Consider the following 23,204-nt stretch of genomic DNA (forward strand, 5'->3'; position numbering starts at 1 on the left):
ATCTAGGAGCAATACCACAAAACTCTGATATTTCCATGACTGTATTGTTGATAATCATCACATTTCATTTCTTCCCTGGAGTAAAACATTCTACTTTTTGACAGGAAAAGAATATTGCAGAAGCTAAGTTAATAAAAGGCTTACGCAAAGTGCCATGATATCAACATTTAGACAGTTTATGTCAAGCAGGTGGGGATAATTTACTAATTCCTCCACCAAACAGAGTAACTTGAATTTGCTAGCATGTATCTAACTGAGATAGAGAGAATTATTTTTTAATTATTATCTTCTTATCCCATAACTTTCCTATTATAAGATTTGTGGGTTTATCTTTGCAACACTTGCTAACCTAACAATCTTATAACTTAGTTTCAAAACATAAGTGTTTTACTTCATAATTAAAGGGTTGACCACCTGGAAAACTCAGTATTTTTTAAAACCTGATTCTGCCTACAACTCACTACTACCATCACCAAGGAAATCAAGGCAAATGATTACAACATTTTGATCTGGAGAAGTTTATTTGCATCTGTGTCTGTGTATACAGACAAACAGGCAAGATTCCTCCTTGGAGAGCTTTTGAAGCTTACTCAAAGTGGAGTGTTTATGTGATTACATATTCTACAAGCTGTAAATCATTTTATAAATAAAATAGGTAAATTCCATATGGGATGACCCACTTGAAAATCAGTGTTGCTGAGAAGTATCCTGTTTCCCCGAAAATAGGACATCCCCTGTCCTATTTTAATAAGACCAATCGGGCTTTTGAGTGCATGGCAATAAGGCCAAGCGCTTATTTCAGGGTTCAAAAAAAATATAAGACAGGGTCTTATTTTCGGGGAAACACAGTACAATATTCAAATGATATTTGCACTAAAACTGGGGGCATTTAAATTTCTCTAAAGGATTAAAAGAAGATGCAATGTAATCCAGGCTCTTTCAAAATCAGGAGATCCATTTAGTCTCAGAAAGCAAGTTTGACTTTTTTTTTTTTCTTGGCAAGTCACCTTAAATAAATTTGTTAACTTACTTTAAATGGCATGCATCAGAGAAAACTCACTTCTACTGAGGCAGAAAATCAGTGGTAGCTAACCAGAACTTGGAGGATCAAGATTTGAGATTCAGATAGTTATATTTTTACCTTGATATAGAATTTTCTTTATTAACATCAAATATTTATCATACAGCATTTTTATATATAATCATCAGTTTCATTCTATTCAGTGAAATTTACTCAGAGGCAAGTGACTAGAAAATTGCACTTTAAAAAAACACAGTTCAGACATTTCTATGTGTTAGTAATATATTCAACATGGTTGTGTTATTTTTGGGATAAGATTTAAAGGAATTTAAATGAAAATATTTATAGCTCAGGGTTGAAATGAATGGTCCTTGGTGCTCTCTGAGCTTATTTTCTTGCAGACGTTTCATTACCCTAATCAGGTAACATCATCAGTTCTAGTAAGAAGTGATGTTTGCTGTCAGTTTATTTTCTGGTGTCTTGCTTGTCTATGTGGGTGAGGGGTGGTCTTAGAGATTTGGGCTGTTTACTAAATGCTCTTTTTTCTTAATTGGGGTTTCTTAATTGGGGTATTGCTTACTTGATTGTTGGTCTGAAGTTAACCTTGAAGTTAATCTATGCTGCTCTAAATGCAGATTACTGGTGGAGAGGTGCTGGAGTCTTTTTGTTCTCTTTTGGGCTCCTTACTAGCACTGATGATGTTATCTAGTTAGGGTAATGAAACGTCTGCAAGAAAATAAGCTCAGAGAGCACCAAGGACCTCATAACAAGATTTTTCGTTCCTGAAAAATGTTGGCTTCTAGTTTATTGAGTGCTATTTTATACCTATAGGATGTCATTTTGGACACTTGTGTAACTTCCAACCATAACCTTCATGGTTGGACAATTTTCCCCCTTCCCTCTGAAAACAGATATTTCTAACACAAGATTTAAGAACTATAATTTGCAAATGTTTAATGTAGTCTTCCAACTCCACTTATATATAAATTCAACGTAATCCATTCAGAATTGCTGTTTGCAGTTTATTTTCTTCCATGGAATTTAAATTTTTTGTTTGGATTTGGTTTGAATACTTTGGATTTTATGTAATCAAAGCACTACTTTAACTACAATATAGCCTAGCTATATTAAAGAGTTTCTTCTCTGTACAGGTAGTTTGAAACATTATTCCAAATAATAAGTTTGCTCTTAAGGAGCAGGAAACAACCTTGAAAAAGCAAGGTATCATAAAGAGTTACATTGATTTCCTTTTTTCTTCCCTCCCCGCCTCCACCCCTACAAAGACATTTAGAAGCTGTATATAATGGATAAGGAGAGTATGCTCAGATGTGACAAATCTCTGCAATTACCATGGAAGGATACAGTGAGTGCACTATAAAAATGAAGGATGTCAGCAAGAAGTGAGCTTAGATTTTCTCAACTGTTTAGATATAAAGAAGTAATAAAGGCAACAAATAAAGTTGAAATTAAATTTTAAGGGTTTACCAATTTTGAATGTCTCTGGAAGAGCATCCAAGTTGAGACACACTGGCTCAGATAGACATTGTTGAGTCCACACATTGTAGCTTTTAGCATTTCTAAAAGAAACGTCTTTAGTTTTGTGAAGTTAATAAACTCCTTTAAACAGTGGAAGACATATCCTTGTTTTCCCCCTCCCTCCTACCACACGACTGTTTACTGAATAGAAAGTACGGATAGCATTTATTAGTATAGATTGGCATATTACCATCGCACATAAATGAACACTATCTTAGAAAGGAAATATGCAATAAAACTATCAAATTATGCATAGTGGAGTACATGGATAAGGTTTACTTTCTTATAAATACATTGTAATTTCTGATGAAGCACAGTGGAAAATTCAGGACAAATAAAAGGAAATAACTTTTAACACAGCCCATAATCAAACTAAAATATAGTTGACCAGTTAGGATGTTTCCAAAGTTGAGACTATGAATGTTATTAAACATGAACATAGAATATTATTTGCAGTATCCAAGCACCTGGTTCATGTACCACAGTCTGTATGAATTCATTCCAAGAATTTTTTTTTTTTTGGTGGCTTCATTTACAATACCAGCCACAAATCAGCAAACCATAATGTGTATTAAGATATTGTTTTTAACCAGGTTGCTGTATATCAGCTATCAGGAAATATGAACAAGATCTTTCTTGTGAATTTCACCTTTGGCATCCAGTTAGTAGCTATTCATGATGGAGGGGAAAGGATGTGGGACTACAAAGGCCTTGAGACAGCATTAGCAGAATTCTGATGTAGTAGCCATTCTGCAATGGCTACTAAGCAGTTTCAATGTCAGAAAGGGACAGTCTTTTTCTGGTGCCATTCATGCTTCATCTAGGTTTCAGTTAAAGTCTGATTTAGGTGTTTCCTAAAGTCATAGTAACAGATGGTGAAATGCCATGGTTGTTTGTGTGATTGTAAACATATCCTTGTATTGCTGTTAAAAAAAATAAGTACTGAAGTCCTTAGGAAGTTAAGCTAAGACACGTTCCTCTCCTTGCAAGACATTTCTAGGGGCCTTGTTGGAGTTGGGCTGGTTTTGCTGCTGGCTGCAGCTGCTTGTCCCACAGAGTGCTTCTAGGAGGATTCCTATTTAGAAATTGACAGGGCTCCCTTGGGGAAAGAAGACATGAAAATCTGTGCTCAAGCAAGGGAACTAGGCATTTCTCTGTTGCCTGAGCATCAAATTTCATTGTTACCTGAACATGTATCATGCTCATCACCCATGATTCTTCCTTGTACGTCACATGTCACTGTCACACATATGCCTGCTGCATTCTCAGGCTTCTGTCCTACGCATGCCAACTTGGGGTTGAGATTTGATGAGATGTTACATCAGGCAATGAAAGCATGCAAGGCATTTTGAGGAAATAATAATTTATTTTATCATGCCAATAGCCAGTGTCTGAGACAAGGAGAAACAGGGATGTAATCACTTTTGTTCAGCCTGATGGCCTTAGTGGTAGTGAGGTGGCAATATAGCAAATTTGTGTTTTGCAATGTGATGCTGCAATTCAAATAATATATTTGAATATATTATATAATATAGCTCTTTTTTTCTTATATGCACTTCTGTAAATGCAAATAAATGGATTGTTTTTAGTATGGATGAGTTCAGAATACAAATTATCTCTGTATAAACTTAAATCACAGACCTTCTGTGTGTGGGTGGGTGTTAGAGAGAGGAGCGTGCATGCTTGCACACACATGCTATATACGTGCGCGTGAGCACACCCACACACACACACACAAATATTTCTTTACAAACAACTGAGTCCTCTATCAGCATTATCTGGTGCTGTGTTTCTGTTTGTAATTCCTATTTCATATTGCTGTTGCTAGCAAAGCACTTTTTCACATTTCTCCAGAGTCCTGAGCATGTAAGACTGCTGATGGACCAACAGCCATTGGCAAGGAAATATTGTTAATAGACATAATACATTTATGTGTCAAAGCGAAGAAATAGGGCAGAAAGTTTTAGAAGGCAATATGCATGTGTTGAATTTGATAAGGCTGTGTTTTTTCCTCTACTGAAGGTATTTGTTGTTGTTGTTAGTTGTGAAGTTGTGTCTGACCCATCGCGACCCCATGGACAACGTTCCTTCAGGCCTTCCTGTCCTCTCCCATCCTCTGGAAACCATTTAAGCTCATGCCTACTGCTTCCGTGATTCCATCCAGCCACCTCGTTCTCTGTCATCCCATTCTTCTTTTGCCCTCAATCTTTCCCAGCATTAGGCTCTTCTCCAGTGCGTCCTTCCTTCTCATTAGGTGGCCAAAGTATTTGAGTTTCATCTTCAGGATCTGGCCTTCTAAAGAGCAATCAGGGTTGATCTCTTCTAGGACTGACCGGTTTGATAGCCTTGCAGTCCAAGGGATTCACAGGAGTCTACTCCAGCACCATAGTTCAAAGGCCTCAATTCTTTGGCGCTCAGCCTTCCTTATGATCCAATTTTCACAGTCATATATTGCAACTGGGAAAACCATAGCCTTGACTATACACACTTTTGTTAGCAGGGTGATGTCTCTGCTTTTTAGAATGCTGTCTAGATTTGCCATAGCTTTCCTCCCCATGAGCAAGCATCTTTTAATTTCTTGGCTGCAGTCCCCATCTGCAGTGATCTTGGAGCCCAGGAAAATAAAATCTGTCACTACCTCCATTTCTTCCCCATCTATTTGCCAGGAATTGAGAGGGCTGGATGCCACGATCTTAGTTTTCTTAATATTGAATTTCAACCCAACTTTTGCACTCTCCTTCTTCACCAGGATCAAGAGGCTCTTTAGTTCATCTTCGCTTTCTGCCATTAGAGTGGTATCATCTACATATCTGAGGTTGTTGATATTTCTCCCGGCAATCTTAATTCCAACATTTGATCCATCTAGCTGCGCCTTTCTCATGATATGTTCTGCATATAAGTTAAATAGGCAGAGTGACAGTGTACAGCCTTGCTGGACTCCTTTCCCAATTTTGAACCAATCAGTGGTTCCATGTCCAGTTCTCACTGTTGCTTCTTGACCTGCATATAGGTTTCTCAAGAGACAAATAAGATGGTCTGGTATGCCCATCTCTTTAAGAACTTGCCACAATTTGTTGTGATCCACACAATCAAAGGCTTTAGCATAGTCAGTGAAGCAGAAGTAGATGTTTTCCTGGAACTCCCTAGCTTTCTCCATGATCCAGCGTATGTTGGCAATTTGATCTCTAGTTCCTCTGCCTCTTCGAAATCCTGCCTGTACTTCTGGTAGTTCTCGATCTACATACTGCTGGAGCCTAGCTTGTAGGATTTTAAGCATAACTTTACTAGCATATGAAATGAGTGCAGTGGTGCAATTGTTTGAACATTCTTTGGCATTGCCTTTCTTTGGAATTGGAATGTAAACTGACCTTTTCCAATCCTGTGGCCACTGTTGAGTTTTCCAAATTTGCTGGCAAATTTACTGCATCATCTTTTAAGATTTTGAATAGCTCAGCTGGAATACTGTCACCTCCACCAGCTTTGTTGTTGCTCACATTTCCTAAGGCCCATTTGACTTCACATTCTAGGATGTATGGCTCGAGGTCAGTGACCATCCCATCGTGGTTATCAGGGATGTTAAGCTCGTTCTTGTATAGTTCTTCTGTGTAATTTTGCCACCTCTTCTTAATCTCTTCCACCTCTGTTAGGTCCCATTTTAGTCCTTTATCATGCCCATCTTTTCATGAAACATTCCCTTCATGTCTCCAATTTTCTTGAAGAGATCTCTGGTCCTCCCTATTCTATTGTTTTCTTCTATTTCTTTGCACTGTTCATTTAAGAAGGTGTTCTTATCTCTTCTAGCTATTCTCTGGAATTCTGCATTCAATTGGGTGTATCTTTCTCTTTCTCCCTTGCCTTTCACTTACCTTCTTTCCTCAGCCTTTTGCAAAGCTTCCTCTGACAGCCATTTTGCTTTCTTGCGTTTCTTTTTCTTTGGGATGGTTTTAGTTGCTACCTCTTGTACAATGTTGCGAACCTCCATCTATAGTTCTTCAGGCACTCTGTCTATCAGATCTAATTCCTTAAACCTATTTGTCACTTCTACTGTATATTCATTAGGGATATGATTTAGTTCATACCTGAGTGGCCTAGTACTTTTCCCTACTTTCTTCAATTTAAGCCTCAATTTTGCAATGAGAAGCTCATGATCTGAGCCACAGTGAGCTCCTGGTCTTGTTTTTACTGACAGTATAGAGCTTCTCCATCTTTGGCTGCAGAGCACATAGTCAATCTAATTTCTGTGTTGACCGTCTGGTGATGTCCATGGGTAGAGTCATCTCTTGGGTTGTTGGAAAAGAGTGTTTGCTATGACCATCGTATTCTCTTGACAAAATTCTATCAGCCTGTGCCCTGCTTCATTTTGTTCTGGCATTATTGGTAATTTTTTTTCCCATTTTGTGTTCAGTTCTATAGATTTTATTTTAAGAAGGATTGAGGTAAACTAGAACAGATTCAAAGAAGATCAGGGGAAAAAATAGACTTCTAGAAGCCATGTTCCTTGATAAGGAATTGGGAATATTTAACTTTGAGAAGACTGGAATGACATACATTAGTACTTTACAGGTCCCTGAAAATATTCAGAAGAAAACCAGGACCTGATCTTTATTAAGTTATCATGTGCACAGCTTATTATGGAATAATGAATGTAAGTTATTTGGAGGCAGAGTTTAATTAAATATTAGTATGGATTTCCTAAATGTGAAAGCAATTTAAAATAGAATTAATACCTCACAGAATATTATGCTCAAGTAGAATCTGGATAGCAGTCCATTATGGATGTTTTTAACTGCATAAAAAAGTGGCTGGACTAGTAAGCTAAATGGTGGTTTCCAACTAGTCTTTGTATCCTAATTTCTATAATACTATATTAAGTTTTTCTATGCACAGAAACCTGTTCCTGCAGTTCGCTCAAGTTGAGGTTTCTAATGGACCTCAGTATATAAAATTATAATTCTTGTCATTGGTATTACTTGATTGTCTAAGCAATAACTTGCAGTAAAAGCAGCTGTATTTTGGCTTCCAAAAATAATCCCCTTGAAAACTCAGTTGGATAACATAGAGTTTACTTCTTGGCCTAAATTACTGTATGGCATTAGTATGAGCTGTTAAACAGCTGCTGCTCTCTGCCTCAGTGCTGGCTTCACTTCATTAATGGAAGAATTGATTCCTGCTGTTGAGTGGCTCTCAAAATATGTACATGCTTGTTCCTATTTGGGTTTTTAACCAAATGTACAAGTGACTTTTTTTTAACCAAAAAGAGAGAGAAAGAGAGAGGGAGGATGGCCCAGCATTTCCTTTCACTTTTTCCTTTCATTTTTAATAGGAGTATCTGCATTATTTTATAATATACATTATATATGTTATAAATTACACACACTGCTGTTATCTTTTATTTGGGTGTTTTAGGAAATAGTTAAATCTCCTAGGCAAATTTTAAATGTGTAGGTCAAACATATGACTTTTACATATTATCGTAATTTTATTTATGATTTGAGACCACCCAACTACTGAACAGCTCTGGGCAGCCCCAGGCCAGGCGAGAAGGCTAACTCAGTATCACACAAGAGAGACACAACCAATGGGGTCTCCACAGCCATCCTATCCCAAAGTCTGGATGAACCACGTTTTTAATAGTTTCAGAATATCATTAAGGTAAGAGCAATATAGCTCTCTGGTGGGATGTCACACCAGAAGGCAGATGCCATAACCAATTAAATGACATCCCTGTAAAAAAAAAAAAATGGTTATCAAGAAAATACAAAAAGATTCTTTGCTCACAGGTATAGTAAGAAAGGACCTTATTCCAATGATACTGTTTTTTGTTCTCTGTGTAACTGTTGTACTATATCAAAAGTGACATAATTTCATAAAAGTGGTTGAGAATTGAAAAAAAATGACAGTAATGGATTACAGAAGCAACATGGATTAAATGATGATCTTTCCAGGAATGCTTTTACCAAAATAATTGATATGTTTTTGCTTTCTATGTTGATATGTTGATATAGAAACTCAATTCCCTGTTGTGTTCATAAAGTGAGAATTGTGGGTTTGGATAAAATTTGGATAAAATTGAGGCCACCTGTTTGCCAGTTATGCATTTGTATACCTCATAAACAAATGTTGTTTTGGTTTAGATTGCTTTCTCAGAATTATTTTGTAAGACATTTTGCTTATAACTTGCTTCAGAAATACACACACACACATGAATGATTCTGATGTTTTCACAGAAAATACTCAGATGCTTTCCTTTTTGACATATGTGAATTTTACAATTTACTTAGTATAAATTTATTAAGAAAATGACATATTATTCATGTAATGTATAGTAATATCCATGTGACATCAAATTAACCTATTAGTTTGACTTTAAGAAACCCAATTTTGCAGGGAATGGAGGGAATCTCCATTTATCCATAAAGCTATTATTTGTAATTCACAGGGTTGATTGACAAGTCAATGTACTTTTATACCAACCAGTAACTAGTGTTCAGTCAATGAAACATTTTCTTGGTGGCGCAGCAGACTAAAGTGCTGTTAAGTAACACCAGCTGCCTGCAATTACTTCAAATTCAAATCTCACCAGGCTCAAGGTTGACTCAGCCTTCCATCCTTTCGAGGTAGGTAAAATGAGGACTCAGATTGTGGGGGCAATAAGATGACTTTGTATAAAAAAGAACACTGCTTAGGGGGAGCCGAAAGCCCTACTAAGCAAGTATATACAAAAGTATGAAGGCTATTGCTTAACGCATTGTAAGCCACCCTGAGTCTCCAGGAGAAGGGCAGCATATAAATCGAACTAATAAATAAATAAATAAATAAATAAATAAATAAATAAATAAATAAATAAATAAATAAATAAATAAATAAATAAAGTTTATAAATAATGTGTGCGCAGCGTATGTTTGGTGCGCACTGTGCATGCACATGCGTGCAACATACATTTGGTGCACACTGTGCATGTGCACGCAGCGTGCGTTTGGCATGTACTGTGCAAGCACAGGCAGCGAACCGGTGGCAACCAGTTATCAGTAAAATATTAATATTTTAAAATGTGAAAAAAAGTTCTTTATATCTCTGGGAAGAAGTATAATAATGTCTTAATCTGGTGCAGAAAATACTGCAATGTAAGCATTAAAGCAGCTCTTTGAGGAGAGCATTCTACAGATAGGACATGACTATAGGTAGTCCTCAATTTATGATCATAAAGGGGATAGGGTCATTTTTCATTAAGCAGTGTGGTCATTAAGTGAGACTTCACATGACCACACATTAATTTACTTTTTTTTTTTTTTTTGCTGCCGTTGGTAAGCAAGATATCATGTGATTGCAATTTGCAGCCTTCCTTACTAGCTTCCCCCTTGTCATGGCCTCAGGGCCATGCTTTTGAGATGCGGATGAAATCAGGTTCCACTGGGTTCTGCACCCTAGAGATTCGATAGGTCTTTCCTCAGCCAACACTGATCCTTCTTTAGTTAACATAGATGCCAAGAAGCAGGGCAAACTTTCCCAGCCTGAGAAAATAAGTGTCTCGCAAGCAGCAGAAAGATGCTGACTCTGCAAGCAATACCTCATTATTGGCAACCATTGAACAGGGAATGCTTCAGCTGCGTATGCTCGCCAGGAAAGGATTTAATCCGCACAGAGTACCTTCCATTCCTGGAAGCATCTTCAGCATCTGACTTTGTGATTCATGAATTCCTATTCTTGGTGCTTTCATTTTGACATTGGTTTATTACTGACCAAGTTTCTGATTCATCCTTTACTACTTTTCAAGCTATATTGTGATATTAGATTACTAGATCTACTGGATTACATCTTCTCCTCATCCTCTAGTAAGGTATTGGGCACACGTATACTCTTTCTCCTGCTTCCACAACTTTTTTTTTTTTTTTTGTCTAACCTGTTTCTATTTGCTGATGCCTCTCCAAACAAACCTTCCTGGTATTTTTACCAGTGTCACTGCAAATGTATTACTCCTAAACACAGTGTATATATGTGTATTCCTACCCAGCACCTCTGCAGGTCTCAAACCCCACCCCACCCCCATCCCAAGGGCTTCACATCCCATATGGACTTCACTTGCTTATTGCCTGAGCATTTTCTCCCTTCACTGAAACCAGGACATAAAACCCATTGACTGCTTGTTGAAATCCATCTGGGAAGCCCAGAAATTGCAATTGTATGTCTGCAGGAGGCTGCAAGTGTTGTAAATGTTGCCAAGTGCCCAAATTGCAATTATGTGACTATGGGGGTGATGCATTGGTTGTCACATTGAGAAGAAGTCATCAATAATTTTTTTCAGTGCTTTCATAACTTTGAACTGCCATTAAATGAATGGTCAGTTATAAGTTGAGGACTGTCAGTTGTAAAAATTCCCCTTCCCACTTGGCCTCATTGTGTGGGGATATCTTAAGCATTTCAAGTAAAACTGAAGGTGTTCCATCAGAGAGCCTGTCCCAACCCTTTGGGGCTTTGTAAGCTAATACAGTCTCTTTGAATTAAGCTCAGAAATCGACTAGCAGCCAGTGCAGTTGTCAGTGTTCTCATTTAATATGATTGCATCTGCCAATTCCAGTTAACAATGTAGTCGCTATATTTTTGACTTGTTGAAGAAAGGCAGTCCCTCTTACGTTAACAAAGTTATATTTATCTGGGTGGTTATAATTGTTGGATGTAGTCTAAATTGATAAAAGTCACACAATAATCCAAGGCTTTAGCAACCGTGCTAGATTCAGAAGTACTCCAAATTATGTGCCTGTTCCCTACAATGGGATAGATACTGCTCAGCCAGGTAAGAAGCCATGACAAAGAGTACTTTTGTCTAGCTGCAGCTGATGCACCAGTACATGGAGTAGAAGGATTTCTCAACAAATCATGCTCCTATTACAAACTAGTGGGACTATGCAGTGTAATCTACCTGGAACTGCTCTGAAAGTCCATTCAGAAACTGCAGTTGGTGCAAAATTTAACAGTACTTGTATTAATGCCAATAGAGCAAATTGGCTACTAGTGCATTTATGGGTACAATTAGTGCTGATTTTGACCTATGAAGCTATATTTGGCTTAGTGCTGAGATCCCTGTAGAACCATCTTCTCCAGCAGAGTGCTGGTACATGTGTTCTGCAAAATTGCTATCTTTCTGTGCTTCCATGAGGTTAGGAAGACTAAGGCCAGAAGGTGGTGTTTTTTCATCATTGCCCTATATCAAGGAACAGCCTCTCCTTAGGGAGAAGACTTGCTCCAATAGTGATTGCTTTGCAAAACCTGGTTAAGACAGTTTTATCACATCACATTTTAGCTTTGTTTAAGGGGTTGACACCATTCTGTGACTGAACCTGTATGTCACTCCAGTTAACTTAATGCTGTATATGTTCTCCGTTTCTATTTATTATTTTTCTATGTCAGTCATTTGATATTTTTGAATTGTATGCCCCTGAATATTTTGATTTGCAATGTATAATTATTATACAAGTATTACTAAAATATAATACTGGTAATCTCCCAGTAGAAATTAAACTGACCCTCCTTTTTCTTAATGTTTCAGAAGACTTAAAAGATAGAATTATATGAGAGAGCATTCCCTTGAATTTATCATGTCATGATTACTTTCTATTTTATTGAACATATGGTAGTATCATATCTGGCTGGTTTACTGTTCATATGGATATTGTACTGTGAATGCTTGGTTTGGTTTTTATATTTTATGTAAGCCACCAAGAGTTTTTGGATTGGAGGATATAAAGATGAAAGAGAAAATGGAGCAGGAGAGTACAGTAGCACAATGCAGCATAGAATAAAGTGAAGGTGGGGTAGAGAGTGAAGGACATCTCCCACTTTGAAGGAAAATTCATGAAGAACCTGTCATTAGACAATAATCACTAAGAAGGGACCCTAATTCTAGTTAGTAAGACTTAGTTGGGTAATTATGAAGGACTGTTGGCTAGACTAAAAAGTGAGAAGAAAATTCTCAGAGGAAAGCAAACCACTTATGTAATGCTGCCAAGAAAATATTTGGCAGGCATCAACCTTGATTTGAGGAATTTTGTACTTTTTAGTGGCCATAGTAGTAAAGGAATTTGGATCTAACTGTTCTCTCTGCAGTATAATTTATTTTATTATGTTTAATATCATCTGAGTTGGCTGACTGTAATATATTTATTATCTGCTCTGGGATTTTTAAAAATGTAGTCCACGATACAAATAGAATTAAATTTAGAAAATACGGAGTTAAAGCCTTGTTATGATAATTGCTTATCTTTTAAGAGATTTTCCTCCATGTATTGATGCATCATTTTAATTGTGTTTTTACTATCTTGGCATCCAGCGACCAACCTGAAGTTATTCTAAAAACCTCAGTACTTAAAATGCCAGCATGGACAAATCATGCTGGCATCAGGGCCAAGTCTTTAGAACTTGGCCCTGATTCTGAGCCCAGTTACTAAACAGGTTAATCATCTGATAGAATGGTTGGTATAATACTAGAACTATCTAAACAATTTAGGACATCTAAAATGATCTAAACAAATTTAATCTCACAAATACAGAAATACAGTTCCACTCCTGTCCCTTAGGAGCCAACAAGGAGATCATATTGAGACTTGCAGGTGGCAAAGAAAAATTACAATCCATTGGCAGAGGAACAGAAATTGATGCAAGGTAGCATTAGATCCAAAACAGAGAAGAAATAAAGTTGTGTCTTGCTTCTGACAAAACAAAATGGTTTGGAAAATCCCTTGAGTTTTAAGCAGAACTATGAATAACTTAGAAACTGAAGTCAGCCTTAACTGAGATGCATTTCTCTTTATGCTAAACTGGAGCCTTTTAAACAAAACAATTCTGTTCATGCTGTTTGATTATAAATTGTGAATGAATTCCTCCAGAATGGGCTGTAATTCTCAGAATAATTTCCTAGAAATAAGCTTCAGTGAACACAATGGGATGAGTTTGAAATAAGCAAATATTGATTTCAATTGCATAGACCATTAATATCAATATGGAACATGTCCCATAAGTTTCAGTCATAACGTTAACCAAATTGAAATTTCTTTTTTTAAAGTTCTGAGGGGAGGAAAATGTTAAATGTTTATGCAAACACTATTGACCAATATCTGTTCCATTAAAATTAATGCCACTAATTAAAACAACTAAAATTGTTATCCCCCCTTATTTTCTTGTCTCCATGTCCAGATGATTTGGAATCAAGCCAACTATCCTATACAAATGCAGTGTCATTCTCTGAATAGCGAGTATATTTTCAGAGTGTATTACTATTGATTCTGGATAGCACATTCCCTTTTCCCTTATATGCACATAGAGCACGCGCACACACACACCACACACACAAACACTCACGCCATATCCCCATTGCTCACTTCTTGCTGTAGAAGCTAATAGCTAGTACATTTTGGCTACTCGGCAGTAGGTTAAGAGAAGCTGCTGTGCACTAGTTTCTTATTATGATAAAAGCATTTTACTGAGTCCTTCATGCACAGTCACTAAGCAACCTGCTTCAGGTTAATTCTGTTTACAGTGCTATCAAAAATAACTCTGACTTAAATGTGGCAGTCATTAGTATTTCACATCACAGCACAATAGTTATCTATACTTCACACCCACTGTCAGGCAAACAAGGGATATTTACAGTAATATAGCTATGATCACTTGAAAGTCTAGCGGGATCCAAAGTGCTCAAACAGTTTTGTGTTGTCAGGATGTGTACATTGTGGAATTCTATATATGCCACAGAATATACAGAGGAATGTAGAGGGCTATTGATTTCATATTCATATAAGGCTCCAAGTGTTCATTTAGCCACAAACTTTCTCTTTCTCTAATTAAAGGAATTAATAAGCAAAAAAACAACCTTGGCTTTTGCCTCAAAAGCTGAAGCCAAGCCACAGAGTATTATTGAAAAAGGTATTCCAGTTTTTGACTGAGTTAGCTAACTAGTTTCCAAAAATCTGGACACCTCTAGAGAATGCCATCTGGTGGCAATCCAGATTCTTGTAGTCCAGATCTGGCAACTCTCATTTTAACTTACATAGTCAAAAGATACCTTTTCCTGTATTTCATAATACAGGAATTTCAGTTTGTATTTGCTTCAATTCAGTTTGTATTTCAGTTTGTTTGTATCATGTATTTGCTCTATTATTTATCTAAGTGGTATTTTAACCTTGGAAATTTCATTAAATGGTTGCTTTCTGAGACAATAACATTAACAAAACGACATAAAAATTAAGCATATTCTTTCCATTCTCCATCTTTTCCTTCGTTCCTTCCTCTCTCACACACACACGTTTGCAACCTCTTGTACTCTACTAGTTGGTAACAGTCTGGTTTTAGAAAATTCAAACTGTGTCAGGAAAGAAAAGCTGCAACAAAATTATATGTATGAGAGACTGTAAGAAAATCCCAGCAGGAAAATATGTTTTCAGATCTCACCTCTGAATTACTCTCATTATAATAACCCATTTGATGTCAGGGTATGACAGATTAGAAGCTTTTTATTGCTAGACCTCACTCAACACAGATTTAAATGAAGTACATCTGGTTATTGTACAGGTCACTGTGTTTAAATAACAACCTTCAAATAATTCTTTGACATTTAAAAGGAAAGAGAAATATTGTCATGTGGCAGATACACCATAGATAAAGCATAGGGCAGTTTGGTCAGTATGCTTATTTGTGTGTGTCTCCAGCAGGCATTTTCATGGTTGGTAATCAAGTAGCTAGGCTTATTGATTGTCAGTATTTTACAAAATATCCCTGCTTTAAAACCTTTAACTCCAATTGTCATTTTAAAATATTGCAGTCACTGGAGTCAAACTTGGTAACTTCCAAGAAGTTTGAAGATCAGTTACATGAACATTGCTCATACTAAATAAGTAAGAGAAAATAAGCAATGTTGGTCTCTTGCATTTTAATTTTGACCTTCTGAAATTTCCTTAGATTTGTCTGCACCTTGTTTCATACAGTTACTCCCCAAAAATGGCTATTTTCAGCACCTAGATAGCGTTTCTCCACATGAACATGAATTTTTGTTTTGCAGGAATGAAATTCATTTACTAAAATAGGAGACAGGAAATGAAATAGAAATAAATATTAATGATTAGATACCGTATAAAAATGTTCTGGGCATAATATTAAAAGTTTTTTTTCTCCTTTAGTTTTACTAATCTTGAAAAGTTCTGTTATAGTAAGAGATTTCATATCATAATGTGACAGTGATATCTTATTGTCGAGATTAGAACATACTTTTCAGTTTACAGAGATTGGTTTAAATAAACATGAATTAAAACAATACAATTCAGGCATAGTTCCAAAGGTGTCCCTGGCACAATTATTTCAAATACCCTCAGCATTTGAAGTAGAAAGTAGTCCACGATTTATTTACAGGGCTAGTTTTGACACTATTTGAGCTAAACTTTTGATTTAGCTGCTAAAAATACTATAACTACCTTAAATGTAACCAGGGTATTATTTTACACCTTTCCCAATATTGCCTGTGGTACATTGAATTTGTTCCACTGTTGACGTTTTTCATCCATAAATGCCACAACAGTTTTGGAAATTGGTTTTAAACACTTCAACAACTAATATTAACTTTGCCTCATACCTTAATGGAGTTTAGGTTGCAGGGGAAAAGCTGAAAACGTGTTAGAGCAAGTCAAATAGTCCTTCAGTGAAAATAGTACTGACAGAAGCATATTTTCTTTCTTTCTTCCTTCATTTCTTTCTTTAGTAACCACAAATGATTCTATGACTTTAAGGATATATAAATATATTTAACAAATGCTGTGCAAGCTATTAGTGTTTAGTGCCCAAAGGTTAATCAGAATAAATCTTACAATTTCAGTTTAGTTCTTAATGGACTCTACTTGAGAATGTAAATTAATGAATGTAGAACTATTTGTCACATTCAGTTATCATTCTACTTAAAGACCAAATGCCATGGAATCAGGATAAAAAGATAAAATTTCTCTGAATTATTAGTTCTGGGAACTGTCTTCTAAAACTTTATCCCCCATGATGTGTTCACATAGGTTTGTTTGTTTATTTATTTATTTATTTATTTATTAAATTTATATCCCGCCCTTCTCCCCGAAGGGACTCAGGGCGGTGAACAGCCGAGAATTAAAATAACATGCAATATAAAAGTTAAAATAATTAAGAATAAATTAAATTAAACGGCCACCCCAATTTAAAACCCCTAGCAATACAATTAAAAACCCTTAAAACCTATTCAGGCCAGGCCGGCTTGCTGAAATAAAAACGTCTTCAGGGCCTTACGGAAAGTGCGGAGATCCGGAATCAGCCGTATTCCGGGAGGTAGCTCGTTCCAGAGGGCAGGTGCTCCCACAGAGAAGGCCCTCCCCCTGGGGGCCGCCAGCCAACATTGCTTGACCGACGGCACCCTGAGGAGGCCCTCTCTGTGAGAGCGTATTGGCCGGTGGGAGGTTATCAGTAGCAGCAGGCGGTCTTGTAAATACCCTGGCCCTAAGCCATGGAGCGCTTTAAAGGTGAGAACCAACACCTTGAAGCGCACCCGGAAGACCACCGGGAGCCAGTGCAGCTTGCGCAGGAGAGGTGTTATATGGGAGCGCCATGTCGCTCCCGTAATCATCCGTGCGGCTGCATTCTGGACCTTTTTATATATAAAGATACACTGACTATATGAGAAAGATAGGCATAATTTTATATACAAGGTGCACAAATACTGCATAAGTTATATTTAATGTATCTGACTAATTGGAAATCATCGAATAAAAAAATTATTTGGAAAAGGTGTATAGGTCATTTAGTCAATTAGTTAATTAAAACAGTACAAACCACTACTGCTTAATAGTGATAAAGATACTCCTTGAAACCTTTCAGTCATAGGGAATCAGCCATTGTTATAGTCAGATTGTCCAGTAATTTTTAAATCAAGATTTCCCCCTAATTCTCAGCTTTTTATGTAATAACCTAGTAATGGTCTTGACTTCAACAGATGTTTGATGCATTTTACATACGATAGCTTAAGATATTTGTAGACCACTAATGTATTTCCTTTGTGTCTTTTCTTTTGTCATATGGAAATACAGTGTCATTTTAACTAGATATGTTAAGATTACTCCATTTACTTACTAATGCTCTAAAATATTTATTGTGGCATTGCAATCCCATATTAGATTCATGGTCTTTTCTTTGTAATAATGATTCAGGCTTCTGTTCCTCCTTTGCCTCTACATTTATGAATACCAGGAGATCAAGCATGAGGATAATAATGAAAATAAAATATGTTAGATTTATATCCTGACACTTACACACACACACACACACACACACACACACACTTACCCTGTCCCCTTATAATCCAAGGCAGATCGCATAATGTTGTCTCTCTCCCCCCCCCCACTCAAACCTGTGGAGTAGGTAATACTGGGAGAGAATGACTTAAGTTCAATTTATCCAGTGAGCTCCAGTAAACAAATTTCTCTGAAAAGCAGGAACAATTTCCATTGGCACCCATCCCCCCCAAAATCCTTTTTCTAATTGTTAGCATCTTAATTTGTATGAGAAGCTGCTGCTTCCCAAATCTGGATCTTAAGACAGTCACATCTGTATAAGCACATATTAGTATTTTCTCCCAATAATTCTGCATATAGATTTGCCATTGTAACTCTGTTTAAGAAATTTAAAACTGAGATTTATGTTGCTTTATAGATGTTCAAGAGCATTATTTCCTTGATTTTATTGTATCGGTGAATAAACAATTGTTTGTTTCAGGATAGTAAGTAATAATAAATATACTTATGGTTAGCATATTGATTAAAACCAAATTTTGACGATGCATTAAAATGGACAACTGGTTTTGTTTGTTACTTGGATTGTTTTTGAATCTACCAAAGTTGCTCATGTTCAGTTATGTAACATTTGGGTGGTGGTGCTTCTCCTCTTTTTTTCTTTTTTAATTTGGTCTCAGATACTATAAGGGGTATGTTGGGAATGTTATAATTATCTAGAAGAGACAAGACTATTTTTTTCAACAAGTTATTTTTACTTAACATAGTTATGCTTGGAGGTTAGTTTCTTTCACACCCAAAAAGTAACTAACCACAAAGCATTTGCTTTTGGCAGCATCTTATAGCATCTCTCAGATTTTGACTTTGAGGAGGCATACTGTCATTTAAACTGTAATTTTCAAATAGTGTATTTTAATAAATAAATGTTTTAACAGAGTATTTTGGTATAGTTTGATTTGATTGTTCAGGCCTGATAGAAGACTCAAAATTGGATTGTCTTAAAGCCTAAAAATAATTTCAAAATTTATTTAAACATTGTAATACTTTCACTTGTCAATTCCTTTTAATGTTTTATGTATATTGTAGAAATATCTAAATTTTCTGATTGTTCATCTCTTTAGCTAATAATGATAATTATTAGTAATAGTAATATTAACAAATTAATTCATTAAAATACAAATGTGTCAGCTTCCTTGTCTATTAATTTAATTGCATTAATATATATGCTCCTCTAAAAGATGCAATCTAATTTCTTTTAGAAACCTACATACATATTAGTCATGCAAAGCACTGTGATCTGTGCTTTGCATGATATAGTGTGTTATTTTGTTTAATTGATAGATCAATGGCTTACTCTGGCCCAGCCATGATAACAGTCATCTGAATGTAAAGGAGAAACAGGCAATAAATGAGATGCTGCTAGTTTAGAATACCTGTGTATGTGTGTGTATGCATTCTGTTTCCTGTTTTCCATACTTTCTATTACTAATATGTAAGGATTATTATTGCAAGGAAAAGTAGAGATTGTAATATCCTATGTAATAGCTTCAATCATATTTTCAAAATATTTTTAAAAGTTGTTGACAATATGTACACAAAGAATATTTTATTTCAGAGAAATCTTCCAAAGTTTTTGCAAATGTTCCTGCTCCAATTTTTTTTCTTTTTGGGGGGGAAGGGGAAGAGAAATGTATGGCTGTGCATTTTAAGTATTTTTCTCTATAACATCAAAACTTGCATCAGGGGAATAACATTGTATGTCAGTTGTCTCCTTCATATCAAAAGAAATCCTTTTCTTCTTTACAGAAATAGAGGACAAAGCCAACTTGGAAAAAACATTAATTATACCAAATGTTCCATGCTTGTTTCAGTAAAATGATTTTAAAATCTAGTATTGACTAGATTTTAGTCAATACTTAGTCATACTTTATATTAAAGTGATTAAACTAATAAGATATTAGCTAATAAATAAAAGTATTCTTTTCTATATTCCTTCAGCTTCCTTGATCCTTATTTTCTTTGATCCTTCAGTTGCAACAAAAATCCAAATTGAGCTGCTGGATTTCATAAAAGCATTTGAAGGTTAAACACAGCACCCGTCAATAATACTAGGTTACTAGCTAATGAACTGTCTAACACATCAAATTCACCTAAAAGAAACTTTCCTTGATTTAGAAAATATACAGAATATAGAAACATATAGAAAACATATAAATTCATACTTTGCATTACACCAGTATTTTTTTAATAAACCATAATTGGCTAAGTCATAATTTACGCTTATTAACCCCAATGATTTGTTTTAAAAATCCCTCTAAACTATAATCAGGCAAACCATACTGTGGCTTTCTTCAATTTGTATTTTCAATCCCAGTGAAAAAAAGGCATTTGTCTTAAGCATTTATATTTTTTTTAAATGGTGAATTTAAGCTTTCTTATAGACAAAAATAACTTGAAAAGGACTCTCATAAACTGGATAATTGTATTGGTGTGAAGAACTAGAGGACTGGTATTTCTGTGATTGTTGCTGTGTCTGGTGAATATTTCTGACAAGCAAATGGATACTGACTATATAATCCTTTATATTTGAGATTTCATTCATTAACACATATGTGAGCATATACTTGTATTTATACACCCATAAAAGGTAGCTCTGTTAAGATGTACTACACTCAGTTTAAAATATATATATATATATTTTAAATTTTGCTCGAAAGTTCTTCTGATTCTTTATAAACTATTTTACCACAGAGATATCAGCAATCTATTAATACAGCTATATAGTCTTCATGATTACAATAGTTACAGTTATCATAAACGCTTTAAAACAAATAAGATGAATGTCCATTTCTTAATTGCGTATCTAAGTAGTACCGTTTCAATCCATTTATGTATTTTTGTTTTGCTTTGGGAGAGTTGCTTTATTTTTTTATTTTTTTTAGTATGGTAGGCAAAATACAATCAAAAGCTCTTAGCTAACTTATCTTGAGTTCTTTTTTACTTCAATAGTGAGCATTCTATTCTCTCTTAAGTGCTTTCATCACTATGTGTTGGCCATGTCCAATCTCAACTTCTTTACATAGTATTAGGATTTATCCATTTTAAATTAACATATATTACATCTAGTTTGCTTAGGGATCTGCATGATATATGACTTTAGAATGGGCTTTAGAATAAGTTCATTACTAATCCAATAGTGAGCTCCTGACCCAGGCAAAAACTAACTGGCTGCATCTTCTGTAGGTGTCTGTGAATACTGAAGTATGAATTTTGTAACTAACTGAGGTGTACTGTGCAGTAAGAAATTTAATAAGAGCTTGTGCATGTGTGTGTCATTTCTCTTCCTTCAGGCAAGGCAGTTTTCCTGTCATCAATCAGAGTGGCATTATGGGATCCAGCTCTCCATACACCCAACCAATGAACAGCAATTCAAGTCTGATGAACCCTCAAACTTCTCCTTACAGCATGGCACCTAATATTGTGAACAGTTCCACAGGTAATGACTGGTAAAATTTCAAGGAGTAGCAGGCTGCTTTTTCAAAGGTAGAAACCTTTAAAGTGTTTCTCTTTGACAGCGGTACAATTGCATATGCATCACTCAGAAACCTGCTGTAATAATTTGAAAATTCCCAATTAGTTTGTCAACTCCTAGATATATCTCCGCCATATCTCTACTTTCTCTTCTTTGTTTCTTGAAAACATGGGCTTTGCCCATTTGACAGCTGGCATATCTAGAAGAAGACTTTTGTTTAAAATGTAGCTGGGATCTTGAAACCAGGATTCCTATGGATAATATTTTTGTCCAAAATAACTGAATGTCTCATAATACGTCTGTTACCTACCTCAAATATAACTTTCTGAAAGACCCAGGTAGTGTATTTGTCTAAGAAAATAGAAAGAAAATGGACTTTTTCCAGTAAAATTTACTGAAATATTACATTTATTTTTGTTTGCTGGAATATCATTACAAGGCATCTTGTTCCCTGCAAGATTATTTAGTTGCTCATTTTCATTGCTGTAATATTTAGACTTACATTATCCATTTCATTCCCCCCCCCCAATGACAGTGTCATAATGAGCTTTTCCAGCAGCCATGTTGTCTTGAGTTATAAGTGAAAAAGGACTATTTAGTCACATGTATGGAATAGTTTCCCAACAAATAGGCAGACAAGGGACATTTGTACTTCATCCCGCTCTCCCCCCCCCCTCTCTCTCTTTCTCTTCCCACAACCTTTTAAAGTTTTTGTTTGCATATTTTTGGTTTTCTGCAGTATTTTTCTGGGAGCTGAAAATACCCATTATTGGCCTATGGCCTCATTATGCCTGCTTTTTTTACCCCAAAGGCAACTATTTAACAGAGGTACTCCCACTGGTCTTATTTATAATGGTTTTATGTTGTGTTTTCAACAAGGATAAGGAGAGGAATGAAAACTTTTCATCATACAGGAGGGTTTTTTTTTTAATATAAAATAAAATTGCTTCTTTTAGTATTAGGCACAAGCAGCACACTTTTACTCCAGTTGAAAAAGGAAAAGTCTTGTTAAGCAAATGATAATCATCTGCTTATTCCTCATCAAAGCTGTCATAGGTATTACTGTGTTTGGGTTATGTAGTTACCTATTTTGTCTGCCTGGCTGAAATAAAATTACTTTTGAGCATTGAAGCTACGCTATAAATTCTAGCTTTCTGCTTAGCAGCAGTAATTTTTTTACCCTAACTTCTCTGGTTTCTAGATCTGCAAACATCACCAACAAGCAAACAGATGTTAGAATGTCCTGCCTAAGAAGATTTATGTATTGCAAAAGAAAAACCAGTTTTAAGAAAGATACACAGGGCGATTTTTTCTTCAGATAGCTCAGCCATTTATTACTTCATACAGTGGAAATCTATTCAATACAAAATCACTTATCATATGTCTTTTGTATGCAGTAGTCATTGTATTTTTATTGCGTTACACATTCTGAAAAATTGAGTTTTTACTGTAATTTAACCATAGAAGAGAATATGTGTAGCTCAGGATTGAACTGTGGAGTCTTGTGCTCTCTGAGGTTGCTTTTTTTCTGGCATATATTTCATTACCCAACTAGGCAGTATCATCAGTGTTGTTCTCTGTTTATGTATAGTATTATCTTCCCAGTGTTTGGGGAGGGGAGTATTTTTCTCCTAAGTAATTCCTTGAATAGGATATTGTTTTCTGCTTACTTGTTCTTTTGGTGCTAATCCCTGCTTATTTGGGTGTAGGCTGCTTCAGAGGATGTGTTCTAGTCTTTTTGTTTCCTTCTTAGCTTTTTTATTATCTCTTTTGAATAATATGTAAATGTGTTTATTTCTATGTGTCTATTAATGGCTGATTTACCTGAATG

General features: G+C 35.7%; 1 protein-coding gene across 15 annotated transcripts in view; it reads left to right on the forward strand.

Annotated features, from left to right (window-relative positions):
* ARID1B (AT-rich interaction domain 1B) overlaps positions 1-23,204 on the forward strand; it is a 434,784-nt gene that overhangs the window by 367,620 nt on the left and 43,960 nt on the right. For all 15 annotated transcript variants that reach the window (XM_034428582.3, XM_087882864.1, XM_034428578.3 and 12 more), the window contains one exon: positions 21,192-21,337. In XM_034428582.3, coding sequence (XP_034284473.2) covers positions 21,192-21,337 — 146 coding nt within the window. The remainder of the gene's footprint in view (positions 1-21,191; positions 21,338-23,204) is intronic.

Source organism: Pantherophis guttatus, chromosome 1, assembly GCF_059756535.1.
Source record: "Pantherophis guttatus breed Tessera chromosome 1, ASM5975653v1, whole genome shotgun sequence".
NCBI classification, from domain to species: Eukaryota; Metazoa; Chordata; class Lepidosauria; order Squamata; family Colubridae; genus Pantherophis; species Pantherophis guttatus.